Source organism: Porites lutea, chromosome 2 (assembly GCF_958299795.1).
Source record: "Porites lutea chromosome 2, jaPorLute2.1, whole genome shotgun sequence".
NCBI classification, from domain to species: domain Eukaryota; kingdom Metazoa; phylum Cnidaria; class Anthozoa; order Scleractinia; family Poritidae; genus Porites; species Porites lutea.
Genome location: NC_133202.1, coordinates 32,750,447 through 32,770,446, shown reverse-complemented (window position 1 = coordinate 32,770,446; position 20,000 = coordinate 32,750,447). Strand labels below are relative to the sequence as shown.

Below are 20,000 nucleotides of genomic sequence, written 5' to 3'. Positions count from 1 at the left end.
TAGTTGATTTTTGGCGAGGATTCAACACCATACCTATCCCGACCAGACATCCATATTTTGGGGCCATGTGATTAGCCGCGTCCTTTTTCATGGGAGGAAAAGAGGGGGTACTGGGAAGGAAGATGGTTTGACGTTTGAAAAAGGCCTAAAACACTGGTCTATTTAGTGGCTGGTAGCTTCGCCGGTATTGAAATGTGACTGTGCAAGTCATGAGTGGAAAAAAATCATTTCATTTATTTCATAATTCAATAGTTACCAACAGATTCTAAATTCTGACGTGTATTAGCTTATCATGTTTAGCGATTGAACTATTTAGCCCTTTCATCATGCAGGGAAGGAGACAAATTTCTTCTTGCCAAGGATTTACCAATTAATTTCTATTATGATTTACTCAAGCTACTTTCCGCCGATGTGTCTGGCTGAACTGAAATAATCAGCAACTGAAAATGGGCTGCTTTAAACAGATGATGTGTTTAAATTTTCTGAACTAGGTTTTCAAATCAATACAGTTCATTTTAAAAAATCACATTTTGCCCCTTGAAACCCACAGTAGAAAAAAAAATTATTTCTTTCACTTGGTGCACAAAGCACAAGTCAACTCTCGACCGTTGACATATGGACCACATGGTAGGTTGCCACACACTCCTTCCACAAAATAGAGTAATGCACCGTTCTTGTCTGCCTGGCTGCCAGGGATAGACTCAGCGTCTTTGTCAACGCAGATGAAATCACGTTGCTTCTTGTGGCCATGATATTCAGTCATCAGGTACCCATGATACTCCTCGGTCCATCCAGTGGGGCAATCGTTCCTTGCGGGCATCATTAGCATCGAACCACGTGACTGGACAAAGCAGACAACGCAAGGTGGATCGTGTTGGTTAAGACTTTTCTTGAATGGGTTAAAATAGAGTTGGTACTCAGCGCCGTATACGTATCCGCCACCCTGGTGGCCATTTTTGTACCTGTCGTACTTTGGAGTCTTTGGAAGGCAAAGGTAATTCACTCCACCTCCAGTGTGAGTGTATTGCTCGCCACCCATGATACCTAATAAGTAGAAAAGTTAGGGATACGTTAACTCAATTCAACTAAAAACTCTGAAAACATCCATTATGACGTTAAGTGAATAATAACATGTGAATTTAGAAATCCCAGTCGTGAAGAATAATATGTTCAAACTTGTGAGTAACAGTGTTGTGAACCATCTTCCTTTTAATGTTCCGAAAAACGCATTGACTTGGGGTAGAACTTGATAGCTTTGTTGGGCAATGTACCTTTGGTCCTAAAAGGCTACCAAAATATTATATAAGCTTTAAAATAATGCATTATAATTAAAGGTACGAGGGATTCATAAAATCCTTGAACATGCTATCTCCGTCCCGTTGTTAGAATAAAGAAAATGACGAGATATTGGCATCAATTTGTTTATGTTTCCTTGTTACTTTGATTTTGCTTTTGTTGGATACATGAATTAAATGAAGGACAAAGTCATCCCCTTTTTGTACCTTTATAGACAATCTGAGCACCATTAGGGCATGTGGTCTTTCCCCAGCGAACATACTTCACCCCAGAACTGGCAGCTTGTCCTTTATCGCCTTTAACTCCTTGAGCTCCCTTTTCCCCTTTAGGACCTAGAGGGACACAATTACGACAATCATTATCAAAAATGCATGTTTGTTCCTATGACCATGTCTATCATATGGGAATACTTCAGTGAAAATTTACATTTTGATTAAGAAAAACGATATCAACAGATCTGAGAGGCTCATTACAAAAGCTAAACATTAGACATTAACTTGAGTTTATCACGGACTAATTTGTGTGAAGATGAGGTAAGCTTTAATTCCCACCTTGCTTCCTTCTTACTGACAGAACTATAACTAAGAGAGCTAGTACAGCTGTATTAAAATGTGCACCTCCATTTAACAACCTCATTTATAATTTGAAGTAGTCCATTAGCCAGTTTTATTAATGTCCTCCTAGTTAAATTAGCTTTTAGATATTTTCTATGAGGCAGCCCTATACCTTACAAAAAGTAGACAACTGGTAACGCCGACATAAAGCAGTAGACAAATCTTGCTTACCTCTTACTCCTGGTTTGCCTGGGGGTCCAGGTGGTCCCATTGATTGTTTTCCGTTATTGCGGCCATCTCTCACTGAAACACGTATAAATTTAAGAGATACAACATGTATGTTCAAATTAATTAACAATACCAAAGATATTTAGGCGTTACATTGCGTCATTTTATAATAAAGGAGGCTAAATGAATGGTCTAAAAATCCGAATGCACCATATCCAACATTGAAAAATGAAACCAAATTTTCTTAAAGTAATAGACCTTATAATTGCGAGAGAACTGGGAATCGTCTTTCGATGTTGTTTGTTTGTTTGTTTTTGTTTTCTCTTTTGTGGTTCGTTAGTTAGTTCGTTCGTTTGTTGGTTTGTTTGTTTGTTTGTTTGTTTGTTTTTTCGCCAAAGGCTGTCAGACAAATTTTTAGTTTGGGCAGCATTTCGTTGTGCTCTGTTACACGATCAATGGGCTAGTCAGTTTAACCATTCCTTTTCTAACACTAGTGTACAAACCAAGTAGGTAGGACAATAGTGACGAGTCACTTGAATGCGGTGTTTGCACCAATGCGTCGAGTCTGTAGAAAGATAAATTCATTGTTAACTCGCTAAGTTATATTACATGTATAACCAAAGATTAACAAGAAACTGTGAAGTTTCAACGGATAATTGATTTATTAATTCAATAACAGTATACGCACCGTTTTATAAACCGCTTTTCCATTTCTTGAAGTCGCTTTTCCATCAGGCTTGCACTTTTATTGTGTCTGTCAAGAAAAGAAAAAACTCAAAATAAAAAAAAAGGCACTGTTCGAACACAAGCGTTAAATAATAATTATACTTACATTACCTCTGACACGCATCGCTATCAGGTATAAAATCCCAACTGTTACAGACTAGCAGTCATCCTTTGGTCGTAATTTAATTCTTACTTAGCCTTGGATCGGTCAGCAATAAAGCAAAATAAATGTCATTGAGATTAGACGATGAACCTATAATGAAACGAACGTCACAACGGATAACGAGAAAAATAAACCTACGGAGAGATGAAAATGAAGGAAAAAGAAGGAAATGGTAAAGGATTAGGAATGGACGGATAAACGAACGAACGAACGAACGAACAACCGAACGAACGAGCGAACGAACGAATGAATGAACCTGAATGAATGAATTGATAGGATGAATGGATATTGGATGAATGAATGAATGAATGAATGAATGAATGAATGAATGAATGAATGAATGAATGAATGAATGAATGAATGAATGAATGAATGAATGAATGAATGAATGAATGAATGAATGAATGAATGAATGGATGGATGGATGGATGGATGGATACGATGGATGGATGGATAGATGGATGGATGAATGAATGAATGAATGAATGAATGAATGAATGAATGAATGAATGAATGAACGAATGAATGGATGGATGGATGGATACGATGGATGGATGGATAGATGAATGAATGAATGAATGAATGAATGAATGAATGAATGGATGGATACGATGGATGGTTGGATAGATGGATGAATGAATGAATGAATGAATGAATGAATGAATGAATGAATGAATGAATGAATGAATGAATGAATGGATGGATACGATGGATGGATGGATGGATAGATGAATGAATGAATGAATGAATGAATGAATGAATGAATGAATGAATAAATGAATGAATGGATGGATACGATGGATGGATGGATGGATGAATGAATGAATGAATGAATTGATACGATGGATGAATGGGTGGACGGATGGATGAATGTATGAATAAATGAATGAATGGATGAAGGAATGAATGAATAAATGAATAAATGAATGAATGAATGAATGAATGAATGAATGAATGAATTGATGGATACGATGAATGGATGGATGGATGGATGGATGGATGAATTGAATGAATGAATGGATGAAGGAATGAATGAATGAATGAATGAATGAATGAATGAATGAATGAATGAATGAATGAATGAATGAATGAATGAATGAATGAATGAATAAATGAATTGATGGATACTATGGATGGATGGATGGATGGATGGATGGATGGATGGATGGATGGACGGACGGATGGATGGGTGGATGGATGAATGGATGGATGGATACGATGAATGGATGGATGAATGAATGAATGAATACAGGAAGGAAGGAAAGAAGGAAGTAAGGAATGGATGGATGGGGGGAGGGAGGGAGGGAGAGATAACCTAATCACCCCTGGAAACTGATAAATGATCGCGGATTGGTGGTTAATTATCAGCTACAAGCCTGCCCTGTTTAGTTTTCTATCGGTGTCATGTTAATGTCTTTCAAAGTTTATATCAACTTAACACGATCAGCTTTGCAGATTTATGTTCTTTTGGTATATTTTTGCTTATCAGATTTCCTTTAGATCCTACGTCCTGCGAAATATTCGCTTGCGGTCCTTTGAAGTTAATGCCATTTCTGTTGTTAAATTTTAGCTAAAAACCCTGCTAGAAAATTTCACTGTGTTCAACGGACTAAAGATACGGAGAGATTATTGAAATAAGCTTCCTTTTCGAAAAGGCCTCTTTTTTGGGCTATTACTTTTTTCGATTCTTTGTGTTTTGCCTGGTATACGCCTTCTTCATCAGCCTTTATAGATCCATTCGGTGATGATATTTTTTTTTATGGCTCTTCCATTTTACTCATTTTAGACTGTTTTTGAAAGTTGCTCATTTTTGCCAAGTTTCGATGTCTCCATAGATCACACGCCTTAGCTTGTGTTTTAGATCCTCTGTTGCAAATAGACAACTTTTTTCCACTAACTATAATATATATGCGAGAATTAATAGCTGCTGGTGGCCGGCGTGATAATTCAGGGGCACCCAACTACGGGTTTCTCCTAAAAATACATTGGAAACGCTTTTTAGACTATATATAGAGATTACTTTTACATCTCTTGACATTTTATTCTAAGCGGTGCTAATAAATTTATATCTGTTCGGTGTCATCCTAGGGCAACTAAAGCCTTTTTTAAATTTACAATGGCCTCAGTATATTTTCTCGAAAACTTTACGAGGGTGACAATTTTTCCGAATATCAGCAGTTACAGTTGATAAGATTGCACAGTAATTTCGCAAAGAATCTCAGTTGCATAAAAACTAGTGTTCCAGTCAAAAAGTATCACCGCTCTGATAAATTGAAAAAAAAAAACGGCAAACGAAGAACTTACCTTTCTTCTATGGCTCTTAGCCTTTTTTGTACCTCCGACAGACTGGCCATCACATTATTTTTAGCTGATTTTCGCTGACGATGCAACAAGGTACGTTTTTCACCATCGCCAATTTTAGCGCCATCGTCAAACACTCGGTCGACAATTTGTTCTCTTTGACTTTGCTCGGACCGAATTTCATTCGTGGCAGAGACGTGAACCAAAATGGCACAGCACATCACAAACAAAGCCACGAGACGCAGACTGTAACGTGTAATTACTGTCGGAGAAGCTTTCATGGCGACTGGATGAGTCAGTACAACGAATAATCCGTTGAATTTGACGTAGAAACAGATGAGCCTTTCACTTACACCACAACTGAAAAGCTGTGATATATAGTAGCCAGGTATCATAGGAAAGAACATCCGCCAGGTTAATATAAGCATGAAATTTTTCGCGCTCGTGACGTAACACAGTCAGAAGGAAGTAAAAAAATGGAAGGGTGGGGTGAGGTGGGGGGAAGGGTTTGGGGTCGGGGATTGGGGCACTGTCAAAAAAATGGGAGACCTAAGTAACGCAATTTTTTTATGGAATAAGGGTATTAACTTGGCGGGTGACCCCCTTCAATTTAGCTAGTATAGGTTTATTTGAATACTCTTTCATCCGACATGTATTATGGTGTGTGATTCCCAATTAAATTTGCATCAATTGTCGAATGGCATAATCAAATATAGTGTCTTTACATGCATATGATTCCCAGTGTTTTTACGGACGATAAAAACAACTTTTAATAAAAAATGCATCCATACTAAGTTCTGAAGAATTGTTAATTTTATTTATCTTTATACAGCACTGCGTTATTATCACATTGTATTGCGTGGTATAATTCGCATTAATCGGCTCTACCTATAATGCTACTGTCAGTAAAAGTAAATACCATACGGCAGTTAACAACGTTTGATTAGCATTTTTGTCACGGCGCGATGGAAACGAGCGAACTAAAATACGGAAGTAAAATAGTTGCATCTTGCTGAAACGATTGACTTTTGTTTAACATTGTATATGAAAAACCCATAACAGCAATCGAAATACATGAACATGATTCAGATGATTGTGCAGTCAGTCACCTGGGGAAAGCGAACTTATTAGTAATACTTTATCCGTACAGAGACGGGAGAGAAGAAATGACTGTGCCTATTTTAAATAAAGGGACAACCCGATTTTTCTTCCAGAGCGTAAAAAGTTGACCGTAACTATTTTCCACAATTTTCTAACCTAGTGGACAAATCTGAGTTCGACCCCGCGTAAGGAGTACGCACGAAAAGAAAACTGAAATACATAAACAAATAAATAAATAAAATTATATTTAAAAGAAAGGAAGAAAGTAAAGAATTGAAAGCAGGTGATCCTGATAGCACGCTATCAGTTAATGTGCCACCGGGTCGATCAGCGGGACAGAAAAATGTCAGAAAATAGCATTTCTGTTTGCAAAACTTTGTTGCTTTCATTAACATTAATATGATATCACTTAACTGTTAACTTTTCATTTATCAGTTAACTACTAATTTTTTCGCCAGTCATCAGTTAACTACTGTTTTTTTGGCCAAATATCAGTTAACTATTAAAGCCCCATTTCGCACTCTAACTATTCTGTAGAGTATTAAAGTTGAGACTGCGTCACGAGAACGAGATAATAGGGACTGACGTAAATTTAAAGTTAATACCCGCTGTAGCTTAGCACAAGTTAGGTAATTGAACCCCATCAAACTACAACCATTCGATTGACTTCGATTGGGTTCGGTAATCGAACTTAATCGAACTCACTCCAAAATTTTGTCAATCGAACAAAATCGAACACCGCAACAACCGAACATAAACCCAGTTTCATCTGGTTTCAAACAGGGGGTTGCGTTCAAATAAGTTATGTATCAATTGGCTTCAATTTCAAACACGAGTCCACGAGTACGCAAAGATGTCACAGAGGGCGGAAAACGAATTCGCCGTCTCTGTCGCTGTTATTTCTTTTACATTTAATGAAGCATTGTAACGCCAAAAGTGTGGCTTGTATTGCTTCTGTTGTGCAACAGCTTTTAAAAACGCCGCTTGTACTTTTAATGGACATTTACTTTGATGTTACGAGAGCATGGTAGCGCTAGTAATGACTATTTTGTATATGCTTCACACTGTTGCGTGTGCTCAGATCCTGTTAGTTACAAAGGCCTTTTTTTCCGTATCGAAACATTATCGAAGAAGATTTGACTTTTCTGGTACCTTAAGAATATCCCCAGTCAGTCAATTTTAGATGGTTGTACTGTGCAGTTCAATGTTTCCCACTATCAATTGTGAATTTGTCGTTTTTGAGTCACTTTCACTATAAAGATTTTAGTTAATTCCGGGTTAATTGAAATATTTTTCTTTTCAAACTGCTTCACGCACATACTAGAGGGAGATCTTTCCGATTCAATTGAAACTGGATGCGTTGCCTTCTGCCGAACAAAATCAAACTAATCGCGTCGATTGAGTTCGATTGGTTCTACTGAGTTCGGTAATCGAACTCACCGAAAAGTTCCAGTTCGATTATGTTCGATTACCGAACCAATCGAACAACAATCCGACCGATTTAGTTTGAAAGAGTTCGATTTATTTTTGGTTCGGTTTTGTTCTATTTAGTTATACCCCGCGTTTTAATTATAGTAAAGTTGTTTCAGGAATCTCAAGGAAAGTTCAAACGGTAGTATTATGATATGCATTTATTGTGGAGCTTCGATTTGTTTCATCACGTTTAATTTGTTACTGTTATTTCGCGCGACTTGGGAAGGACGAGTAAATCAAGACTAAATTTGGTTCAAAACAGGGTAAACGCGAAGCCCTTGAAACGAAAATATTGTTTCATCAAGGAAAAGAAAAAACGTTCTTGCTAGGAAATCTTTCTTCGTCATGAAAGGTCTGGACAATCCCCCAGTATTAGTTAGACTCAACACATCCTTCTTGTTGTAACTAGTTCAATTGTAGCTTTGCTCTCTAAGTGTCTCTTCATCTCAGTTTGATCTTCTTTACAATCATTCACTTCCAGTACAGAAAAGCGTCCTAAATTTGAAGATAAATTTAATTAATTATTTTAAAAACAGATTCCTTAGTTCACAAATCCAACTGGTACTGGTCACTACTAAGACTTTTGTAGCAGCTCTCGCCTGTAAAATATTTGATACTATGATCTCCCCTATTCTAAGATATAACAACGAAATTTGGGGTGTGTATGCCTAACCAGATTTTAAGACCTGGGACGGCTCACAAATCGAGAAGGCACACCTTCAACTTTGTAAACGATACTTGGAGGTAAACAACAAAGCTTCTAATATAGCTTGTAGAGCAGAGCTTGGTGACGTTTTCCTTTAAATATCACAATCAATCATTACACAAAAAATTCTTAAATACATTTTGTATATGCAGTCTAAAGATGAGGAAACTTTCGTCAAACAAGCTTTTTTAATGTCATTCGACTTACACTGTAATGGCAAAAAATAGCTTCCACCCTCATTTAATGAATATGTCAGAATACTTTAAGCTTCCTGACTTTAACCCTGATTTATTAGATATCATGGTAAAAAGCTATGTAAGTTTAATGAAACAGGAATATATCTCATATCGGCAAAACACCCTTCAACATTCTCAAAAAGTTGAATTTATAGATCTTATTATAGATCTTTTAAAACCGATCATACCTCAGTGTTACTTAGACTTAACAAGAGGAACAGCTGGGAGAAGGGCTTTAGTAAAACTACGAATCAGCAACCAAAATTTATGATAGAAATAGGCAGATACAATCAAACTACGAAGGATAATAGGTATTGCCCTTTTTGTGGATGCAATGTAATAGAAGACGAAGTTCACTTTCTTTTTCAATGTCCTACATACTCTATGATTAGGAATAAATTTTACTATAAAGTCAAGACCCTGATTCCAAATATTACCCAGTTACCTATAAACGGTTTGATCAATGAACTGATGAACTCTTCAATTACTTTAGCAATATCTAGACGAATTTTTGAAAACATACCTCAAAATGGACCAGAATATTCGCACAGAAAGCTGGCGATAGCCAGCTTTCTGGTCACTGCGGCGAGAAAAAACATAGGGGGCTTGCTGTCCTGCTTGGTCTCATTGTCAAGTTCAGTCCCTGAGCTAACTCGCCATGGGTTGGAAAGCGGCCTCTATGTCAATCCCTAGGGGGGGAGGGTGATGCAAAAGCGTTGTACCTTCTATTAGTCCTGGTCTGGGAGAGTCAGTGCACTGGTCATGTCTGCCTTTAGTTTGTCATGTCAAATTCTTGTAACTTTTGAGGCCCATTGGCCAATGAAAGCATTCCCCTCAAGCACGTGCTAGGCTGGGGGGGGGGTGGAGGAAGTCAGGGGGGGTGATTTAACCTTGAATTCTCTGCTTAGAACTTGTTTAAGTCTTAAGCGTCCTCCGTCATTCAGGGCCTTTAAGCAGCTAGAGTGTATGGACAAGTCCAGAGTGTCTTTTTGATGGACTTGAATGTTTCTTTTGCTAATCAGGAACCAAGAAGAGAGTCACCTTAAGAGAACCATGGGTAAGAGCTGAGTTTCTTGGCGATATTTACTTTAGTTGAGTCAGTTTAAGGTGTGTGGGCTCCTGGTGTCCAATGGTACGGTTTTCATAAATCCGGCTAGATATACAATTCATAAAATATATTTCAGCTTGTTTTGATGTTCGTGACAAATTGTTATCAAAGTAACGTAATTGCCCTGTGTTGTAATTTTGATTCCTAAACATAGCTAATGCTAAGGTGGGTATGCTAAGGTGGGTAGTGAAACTAGATTTTCAAAGAAATTTCTGGTCAATGTTACATGTTTTGTTGTTGATTTTTTTTTCCTTTTTCTCCGGTCTCCTTCACTGAATCGTGCTCATTTTGTTATGGTTTGAAAGTTCCTTTTACCCTGCATAAGTCAGGGGACGACTTTGTCCTTGGCCGTTAAAACTGATGACGTCACAAGCCGTAGAAGGAACCTGGATCTGCACGGGCGGTTACGGGCGGTTCAGAGGCGAATTGGTTAAGTCAATCATCCCAAGGCTCAAGGCAACTTCAGGACATTTATTCTGAAATAGAATAGCTGATTTCTCGAAAAATTTTTCATTTAAATTTTTGAGAAAACGAAGGCTATATATAACAGATTATTTAAATATTGAGAACCGAGCTGACTTGGAGCTAACGCCTTAGGTTATAGGCGTAGAGCTTGTCACTTAGTTTCAAAGGAATGTCCATGAGAAATGCAAATAAACCGAGAGAGCATTCTAGCAGCTCTTACAAGAGCCTGCATAGATTGATACAAAATAGAATAATACAAGAAAAAAGACGATCATAATTTTAGTCTTTCTCCGTTGGATTCCTTGCTATTTATGATAACGGACAGTGATATGGACAAGACCAAATTCAACAATGGTATTAACGTACGTACCTGCATTAATTGTGATAGTATCTGACAGTACAGTATAGTCAGTTTTTCCTTTCGTCTGTCTCCAAATTTTATACAGTTTATACCCATAATATCCTGGTCGGGAAAACTTACACAAAGTAGACGATCCTTCTCCTCAAGTTGATATTTCTGCATAGAGTTTGTAGCTCAAGTCTGCTGCTACCGGGAACTGAACACTTTCTGCTCGAGCTTGCTAATTCTGTCGTTCACATTCAGATATATCAACACTGTACCAAGTAGAAATCCCACGATGCAAAAGAAGAACAGCAGAACTAAAAGAAGGCATGACACACGATAATCAAATTTCTTTTCTGACAGCGTCAGCATTGTCCGTTACTGATGTGATAGTTAAGTTATAATGCTCATCTCTTGAGTTCAAACTAAAACTATGCAAATTACTTCTCCACTTGCAGACAATCTTTGTTGTTGCTGACTTGCTTAATTAGTTTAGACATTCTTTTAAGTGATAATGATGACGTCATAGCTCCCGCTCCAAAATCTAGCACAATTTCAATGAAATATAATTTGTTACATGCTAGGATAAGGCTAATTAAAATTTATATTTGCAAAACGTTTTGACTTTTAAGTCTCCATCCGGAGGCTGAAAACATGTTACAGTTCTTTGCTGTTTCTGGTTTAACCTGTCCCAGGCGTTCAGATGGTGGAGTGCGACGCGAAGCATGCGGAAAAATATAAAATAAGGAGGAAAGGGTGCGGGGGTGGAGGGGGTAAGGGAAAGAGAAAGGAAGTTCCTTCGTTCTCGGCCTCATAGCTAAAACAATCGGTTGTCAACAAAATTGGACAAACTAGAGGAATGGTTCTGAACAGTTTCACTGAAGAGAAGTGGTTTTGGTTTACACTCGTCTGGCTGACTTTGAATATCATTGAGAACTCTTATGGGGGTGGTCGGTCCCTGAAATACGATAGGTGTGTGCAGCCTAGGGTTTTAAGATCCAAACCCGAAAAATCACACATCAGTCTTTCAACAGGCTGCGTGCACACGTCTACTATTTCCTTTGTTCATGTTTCATGCAGGAAATCAAAGTAATAAAAAAAGTCTTCTCGGCGTGCATGAAAGGAAGTAGTACACATCTACACGCAGGCTAGTTTTTCAATGAAAAAAAAACAACTAATAATTGCAAAATTACAGAACGAAAATCACTTGTTACACTTTATTGACTTTATTTTCCCTTAACTGGAGGATGTTCAGCATTAATTATTATCTGAGGTCAGGAGCTAACTACTGCTTTCGCCCAAAATGCAGAGTTTGTAAGACCAAGCGCACTTAAGATGTTATTACTTTTGAGTATTAGTTGTAGGTAGTTAGTGATTTTTGTGATTTATTATGTACATATTATTTAACGATTGTAAGTAGCTCTGTAATTCAGCCTTATATGTACAATGTATTGTTGCAGTGAGTTTCTTTTAATAAACGGTCAAACGCATACACCTTCATGTAGGGACAGTTCCGTTTCAACAGTCGATTTTTTTTTTCCTGTAGTTGGGCATTTACCAACTTGAATTTTAGCTAATACACTCAAGGTACCCTAGCTAAGGATCAGTCTGGGAACACAACGCCAACAAAGGCAAAAATGACCCTTTAAACCCATACCCCACTCGGGAGCACGGGCACACAACTATCTTGCCCACACTGGGAGTACCCAGTAATCATAGGCCTCTGGAGTACCCCATACCCCGGCCGGGACAGGGGTGTGGAATTAGATTATCAATCCTCTTAGTAAGCACGCTCGACGGGTCTTGATCTTGTAATCATCTACAAGCATGTAATACATCCTTGAATATTGTACTTGGCATCCACTCTTCGTTTCGCCTCCGAAAATCGCACACTGGGTACTTTTGCGTGACTATCGCAATAGAAAAGAACTTTGCGCACTACGGTCACGTGGTAAAGTCATGAGATTTGAAACAAAGAATCTTATTCGGCGGCCGTCACGATGGTGAGTGTTTAGGAGGGTCTCGAAAGAGCTACTTTACGTTGATTTATACTACGCTAAAGTAGTAGTACTGTATATTTCACCTCTGAGTAATTCCCAAACACTATGTTTTTATCGAGAAACAATATGTCTATGGATCGTCGACTGAGATTACTCATCTGATTACCCGAAGAAGAAAACCGAATCTGCATGTCGGGTCAGAAGCTGACATTTACTTGGACTGTCAAATTTGAGATTTGGGGTTATCAAATGTAAGTAGGAAAATATTTTTTTTCTTCTTTTAGTATACTAATCTGTGACTGACATGTTTATTAATAAGCCGTCGCCCTTTGGGAATGAACTTTAGATTAGGCGATTTCGTAGCCTGCGAGCAGGCTCACCTTTGCCTTTCCTCGTCTTATTCTTCTCGCGGGCTCTGCCTCCTTGCGCCGCCAAAATTTTCCACAAACTCGTATAAGCAAATAGTCAAGTAAGCCTGCTCGCAGGCAAGCTGTTTCAAAAAGTACTGATAATATAACCGATAACATATTATTAATCTACTGAGGAGAATCTGACATTGGTTTAGCACCCGTTGAGTGTGTCACGTCGCGCATCACGTCTAACTATTTTAATTCGTTCCCTGACCTCTCGTATTTTATACCCGGTTTGATTAATATCTGAATTTTTTTGGAAATTTCTGATGATGTTTGTATTCTCTTCCTTTAAAAATATTCCTGTTCTTGGGAATTTCCGAGAATTTCCAAGATCAATAAGATATACAGCCGTTTCTCTCTTGAATAGTTCTCGGGAATTCCTGAGAAATCAGGGGATTCTCTCGAGGAGGGGCGCTTAAGTTCGAGTATTTTTACGATAACCGGGAAAAAGGAAACACAAATCCCCAAACGGAAATAAGCATCCCCAACAGGGAACACACCAAAAAAATTCAAAATTAAACCGCAAAACTGAAACAGAATCCAAAAATACAAATCATAGCCACAAAAGACGAACACAAAAACAAGGAATAGCGTAAAGCTATACTTTCGCATGTTTCATCGTCTTTTTTTGAATAGGCGCGCGTTTTACGTCTTTTTTTAGGGAGAGCACGATCGGAGGCTATGTGAATCAATCTAGTTCCCAGCCTATCTCTTTTCCCCCTCGCCTTTCGCTCCAGGTGACCGGTCCAGTCAATTTTAGCCCGCCGGGGTCAAAACCACGTGGGTTACGTTTCTCGATCGTTCTGCTAAATCTCTGAGACTGTCGACTGAATTCTGTGTCATCTGTTTGACTCTCGTTGACTTTTGCCAGATTATATTTAAAATCAGTAATATAAAACTGAATAAAATTTAAAATATTGCTAAGGAAATTATGAAATTTGTTATTAGCAGCTATAAATCTAAATTCAAGGGCAAGTGCTTGCGTTTAATCGTTTAATCAAGTCGATCATAGCATCATCCTGCACTACGCGGAGAGGAATCCTCCACTTCAAGGCCTTCCATGAAATATTTCTAAAGAGAAAGATAAAGGAAAAGAAAGTATTTATGAACAGTTGTATTGACTGAATTAGTTACAGATAAATAATCGACTCACTGATAATCAAGACAAAACCAAAATAAACCAACTAGATCTTCAGTACTTTTTCGAAGATATTGAAAATGTGAGATTCAAGATTGTAGACTGTTATAATCAGTAAATATATAATAGACTTACTTATATATCATATATGTGTAACTAGCTAAGAAATGCAAGGTCCTCTATTTTTATCAATAAAATTTGTTACTGTGGTATTATACGTATTATCCTCAATCGATAAAGTGTCTATGTACAGTGTAGAAGGTTCTCAAAGAAAGCCTAGACAGCATATAACATGGAACACGATCGGGCGTTCGTGAACGAAGCCATTAGCGTTTATTACAAAAATCAAAACAAACTTTTTACCTCCCAGACATTTTCATGGTGCCGATTTCCGTGGTCGTGGTTAGTTATCCCCAGGCCTCTTATCGGAGATCTAAACTGTCGGTCATCATCTGTGAGAAGCCCTGGTTCGTGAATTGCCAGGTAGTGACGTAGTTGAATGAAAGCGTCCCCAAAATAGTTATCTCCGGCGCTGTCCGCCATTTCCTTTAGCTCGTCCATACATGCCCGGATGCTTGTTTCATCGCAAACAGACTTCTAGAGTAAAGGAAACGCACCGATATACTTTTATCATTTGGAGATTATAGCGTCATGATCGCCGATTTCTAGGGCCTCATCAAAGGCCAGCTGGAAGATTTGGCACTATACTTTACTCCAAATATTTTCAGAAGAAAATAATTATATTGATTTACCCATTAATAACAAAAATTTCCTAAAAACTCGGCTTATATTTACAAAGTACATTATTGTAAACTTAATTTAATTGAATTTATTTTTATTTATTTAGTACATTTTTTTCTCTAGTCTTTCTTGTGAGCTATTTGTATATATATAAAATACGTGTAACCACTGCTCTCGTCGACTAGCTAATCTGCTGACTGCAGGCAGTAGATATTACTTTCTGTAAAATTTATAATAATTAATAAACAGTTAAACAGTCATTGCTACTACAATTCATTTTAAAATAATTTACTGAGTGTGGAAGCCCTCTGTCAAAGAGCTTTTATCTCTAGTTTTCTCTACTTGTAACCGAGTTTGACTGTCTCTAGTGTGAACACAATTGCACGCAACAGAACCTTCCCAGGTTGAGAGAATTTATAATCGTTAGTGATAAGGAAGGGATAAACTTTCAAGAGCTAAGTCAGGCTATTTGCTATCTTTTTAGAAGGCTAAGTGTATTCCTTAGCATCAATTAAATTCTAAGAGTACTGGTACAATTTTGTTATTTACAACTATATATAGTTGGGCATTACCGGAAACTGTTTCCTGCCATCTCTTGCTACGGATGGCAAGGACATGGATTGAAATCCTTTTTTTACGTTGTGATGCTATTCCTTGCAAAAGTCACCCAAAAATTATTGTGATAAATGTCCCTGATGAAATTTGTTTGATATCTTCTTCATAACTCTACAAGAGCATTTTATATATGGATAATGGCACTTATTCTTGGGTTGCACGTGACGTCACCAAAAATCAAACTAAGAAACTATCGATTCTTCTGAGTTTCTACTTTCACGAGGTATTACAGTACCTAAACATCTTTACATAAACAAATTTTTGGTTCGAAAGGGCTCTTCGTTTTGCGAGAGAGGACGCTTGAATTTCCAGGCTTTTGCGTGACGCGGCATTTGGCTGGCGGCCGGGAAAGCTCTTATGTGGGTTAAAAACATTTATTACCGATTTTAGGAGATTTTGCAATCTAAACATTCTTTGTCTCAGAATAAATATTACTGTAATCGTTATGAGTTCCTCAAGCGAAGAATTCATGCATTAATAGGAAAACTCGAAAACAGATGTTTCTGTTGGTATCCGGCGGCCATATTGGTGTTCCTGAAAGGGACACCAACATGGCGTTTCCATACAAAGCTTTATAAATTTAGGTAAACCGTTTTTCCCAATATCTCGCATTTGAAATATTTCACAGACCCGATTCTTGGCAAGGGTTATTGTATATTCATCTTTTTTCATTTCCCAGATTCTTGTCCTTTTGTATTGAATGGTTTGTATTTTTATTTTTCATTGCGTGACAGTGCAAGCAGAGAATAAATGGCTTTACCAGAGAATATTATAGACCTAAAACAACAATATCCTCGTGAGACAGCCCCTTTAAAAATAATAATGCCCACTAAGGGCTAAGAGGTAGAAAAAAGTGCAAATCTTACAAACAAAAAAAAAAACGAAGAAGAAGATGCAAAAGTGCACGTGAAGTAGATTGTCTTAACTTATCGATCAACACTTTCAGATGACTGCATAGGTTCGTCCTGAGAAAAACGTCAAACTTTCTTCATCTGCAGTAGCACGACAACTTTAATCTTTAGCTAGGCATCACTATGGTACCTTAGGTGTTGTGGTGGCATTTTGGGTAAAGATAGGTTTTTTGCCCAGACGTTGAACTAACCTGTAACGTGATAGAATCATTGATATTCAGATTACTCCACCACCATCCTGAAGGGATGTATAAAATTTCTCCTGTCGCTTGCATACATTCTAGTGGCTTGTACTCGTCTTTTATATGAGGCCGGGTATGTATCCACCATGTGAATGATTCCGACTGTTGTGAATCTTGCGTTTGATGATCATTGTGAATTACACCTGATAAAATAATAATAATAACAATAATAATAATAATAATAATAATAATAATAATAATAACAATAATTATTGTAATAATTATAATAATAGTAGGTGGATAATGATGTTTTTGTATTTTTAATAAGATTTTGACTGCATGTCAATATTGATTCTCACTTTAAATTATTATCATCGCTTTTTTTTTACCTTCTTGTACATTTTATTCGTGGTCTTAGCCTTTGTAGTTTTTTTTCTGCTTTTGCATATAGTTTAATTGCCTAGGCCAGATGTATTTCATTCAAGACGATACTTTCAACCGTCTAACGTAATATACCGCTGTGCAGTCTTAGTTGGCTCTCCATCGAATTCCCACACGGCCCACGTTTTCCTACATTATATCAAATGGTAAACTTAGTTTCACAAAACCTAGGAAACTGAGTTATGATGATGGCTCCTCAATACAAGATTTCGGCTCAATATGAAGTCGTTCTATATTTGTCAAAGATTAGACTTGGTTGATTATATGTGGTACTAATAATTGTCGTCAGAATTTTCAATTCCTTTTAATACGTCATAGTAACATGAAAAATGTTAACAATTCGATTTGAGTTACTTAGTAGCTTTGATGGATATAATCACTTGCAATATCACAGACGTTATTGACCGTTATTCCATCGCTCAAGTCGACAATCTATTGGAAAAGAACCTTAGTTTCGACTTCAACTTAACGCGAAGTGAAAAAAAAATGGCATGAATCATCCACTTCATGGGAACTGAACATCATCAAGTCCTTCTAGGCCCAAATTGAATTGTACCCGAATTTTTGAAATATTTACCGATGGCTTCAAGTTATTTGACAGATTAAAAATAATGCTCTGAGTGCAAATAAGCAATATTTTAATTATTTTTGTACCATATGAGCCGAATGAAATACAATATCATGGGAATTGCGTCCATAGCCTGGTAAATTAGTATAGGTAATAGCATGATTAGTAGTGATCTTTGGCATAAATACCACGAGTGATGTTTCGAAATTGTTATACGTAATTTCACGAGCCGTTAGGCGAGTGAAATTTGAGACAATTTTGAAATATCACGAGTGGTATTTATGCCAAATATCACATACAAATCATGCTATTATTTGTTTATACTACTACCGGCAAAAGGTTTGTAATTTTCACATGTAGGTATTTCAAATTAAGCTGAAATACCACTGCTCTAAGCCAATCAAATTGCAGAAATTTCTCATGTAGTAGTATAACGCTGTTAACACCTACCCGGCACAAAGTATCGTGATGGCGGATAAAGTCCCCAGCGTTTCCGCCCAGTAATCAAAGCACTCCATAATGAAGCATTAAGATGTTCTACTCGCCAGTGCAGGCCAGACCTCTTGGGCGCCATCTCAAATGACAAGTGAGGAGGACGAATATCTTCATCTATTACCTGAATCAAATCAAAATAGAAACTTCAAGGTATACCAATTAACCGTAAGGTAACTTGTATTGAAATTCCAACCATGCAAATATTCAACTGTCGGCCATGTTATTTTGAAGAGGGTTAAAAGAGTTGGTTATAATTGTGGTTAATAAATAGCGGTGACGGCCCAAGTTCAAGTCCGCATATGTTAGCAGCAGCCCAGGAATTGGTCTATGTTAATTCTTTCTGACAGGTACTAATAGTGCAGATTGTTAGAGATAGATACTCTAGCTTTTGCTCCATACGAAGTCCTTTTATATAGATTATATTTCTGTAACCTCAAGAACTTTTTCTAGCTTTTTCTTGTACTCGCGTATGTTCAAAATTACTTCAATCAATCAAAATAAAGGTGTGTACAAACTCCTCCAATAGCATATATATATGTATAAAAAAATATACAAATGCACACTGTATTGACTGTCCTTGTAAGAACAACAGTAATTACCTCTGTGTAGTCTTTGGTAAATTTCGGAAAACGTACATCCTCCAATAGCTCGGGGTAAATTTGATCAAAGTCCTTCATAATAACTTTTGAAGGCTCCTTGTACATGTCAGAAAATCGACTTCGAAAGTCATTCCACAGTGTGTAAGAGGTTAGGTCTTCCATTAAGTCAACCTTGACCCCTTTGGTGAGAACCTTTCCTACAGGAAATAACGTCAAATATTAGACATCTCAAAAACTTCGAGTTGAAAGTACGATCTTTTTCTATGGTCTATTGACAACTTGCAGCCGATCTCAAAAAAATTTTAATCAATTTAAACGCCCTTTCATCCAGGTAGGAAAGTGGCGAAAACAAAAAGAAAACAAATTAATAGGTATGTAAATAAATAAATAGATAAATAAAAAGTAAATAAGTAAATAAATAGAAAATTAAGACGAATCCTTAGCTGCCACCAACATTAAATGGCGTTTTCTTAAACGATAGGAAACTTTGAGAAACCTGGTATCATTGTTGAAAGGTCTCAGCCTCTTTCATGGTTGTTTGCAGGACTAAGGCTGAAAATGTAGTGTCTGATTCAGTTGCTTTGTTTATCAGTTGGGATGACGATTGTCAAGCTGAAGTATGAGAGCTTAAACAACAAAATAGCAACAGCCAATGCCTCGTGCAAGAGATCGTGCCGAAAAACGTCCCTTTAAAGCCACCATAACTACCTTCTCTAGTGAGTGTTCAATCAGTAAGTCGAAGGTGCGATTTTTCGAGTTAAAGACTCTATGAGAAAAGGGGAATGTCTCTCCGTACCAAGTTCTTCAAACTTCCAGGATTTTGTACTTTCCCAGCTGTCCATCATTCCCGTCAATATAGCAGGTTTACCATGCTTCATGTATCGTTCCACAAACGCCTCTTTTGACGGTTGGTGGACACGCTCGATCGTGCATTCTTTTACTTCCTGTCTTCTTATCTTCTCTGTCATTCTCTTAAAGTAAACTCCCTCCTTTTCCAAACGTCTCTGACGGCGAAGCTCGTGAGGTAAGAGGATTTTTAAATTTGCTTTTCTTTGTTCCGTTATATTGGAAAGCTGAGCAAAAGGTATTGCTTGGTTATCATGTACAGAGGAGAATGCATCGAAATCAGTTTCATCAGTAGCGCCAGGGTCTAGCGTAAAATATAAGCAAAAGTTATCAATTGTAGTTTAAAAAAAA

At 37.4% G+C, this 20,000-nt stretch overlaps 2 protein-coding genes across 2 annotated transcripts in view; both read right to left on the bottom strand.

Moving 5' to 3' along the window:
- Positions 1 to 216: 216 nt before the first annotated feature.
- On the bottom strand, positions 217 to 5,659 carry LOC140928367 (uncharacterized). Its single transcript, XM_073378108.1, has 6 exons — positions 5,272 to 5,659; positions 2,767 to 2,832; positions 2,582 to 2,643; positions 2,082 to 2,153; positions 1,503 to 1,628; positions 217 to 1,044 (listed from the first exon to the last, which is right to left on the bottom strand). Exons 1-6 carry the CDS (start codon positions 5,547 to 5,549, stop codon positions 572 to 574), a joined length of 1,077 nt encoding a protein of 358 aa, XP_073234209.1. The 5' UTR covers positions 5,550 to 5,659; the 3' UTR covers positions 217 to 571.
- Positions 5,660 to 14,051: 8,392 nt separating this feature from the next.
- Positions 14,052 to 20,000, bottom strand: part of LOC140926874 (uncharacterized) — a 7,244-nt gene continuing 1,295 nt past the window's right edge. Inside the window, exons 2-7 of the mRNA XM_073376557.1 lie at positions 19,600 to 19,953; positions 18,804 to 19,000; positions 18,160 to 18,325; positions 16,710 to 16,903; positions 14,615 to 14,848; positions 14,052 to 14,184 (exon numbers count right to left, since the gene is read on the bottom strand). Coding sequence (XP_073232658.1) covers positions 14,128 to 14,184; positions 14,615 to 14,848; positions 16,710 to 16,903; positions 18,160 to 18,325; positions 18,804 to 19,000; positions 19,600 to 19,953 — 1,202 coding nt within the window. The 3' untranslated portion in view covers positions 14,052 to 14,127. The remainder of the gene's footprint in view (positions 14,185 to 14,614; positions 14,849 to 16,709; positions 16,904 to 18,159; positions 18,326 to 18,803; positions 19,001 to 19,599; positions 19,954 to 20,000) is intronic.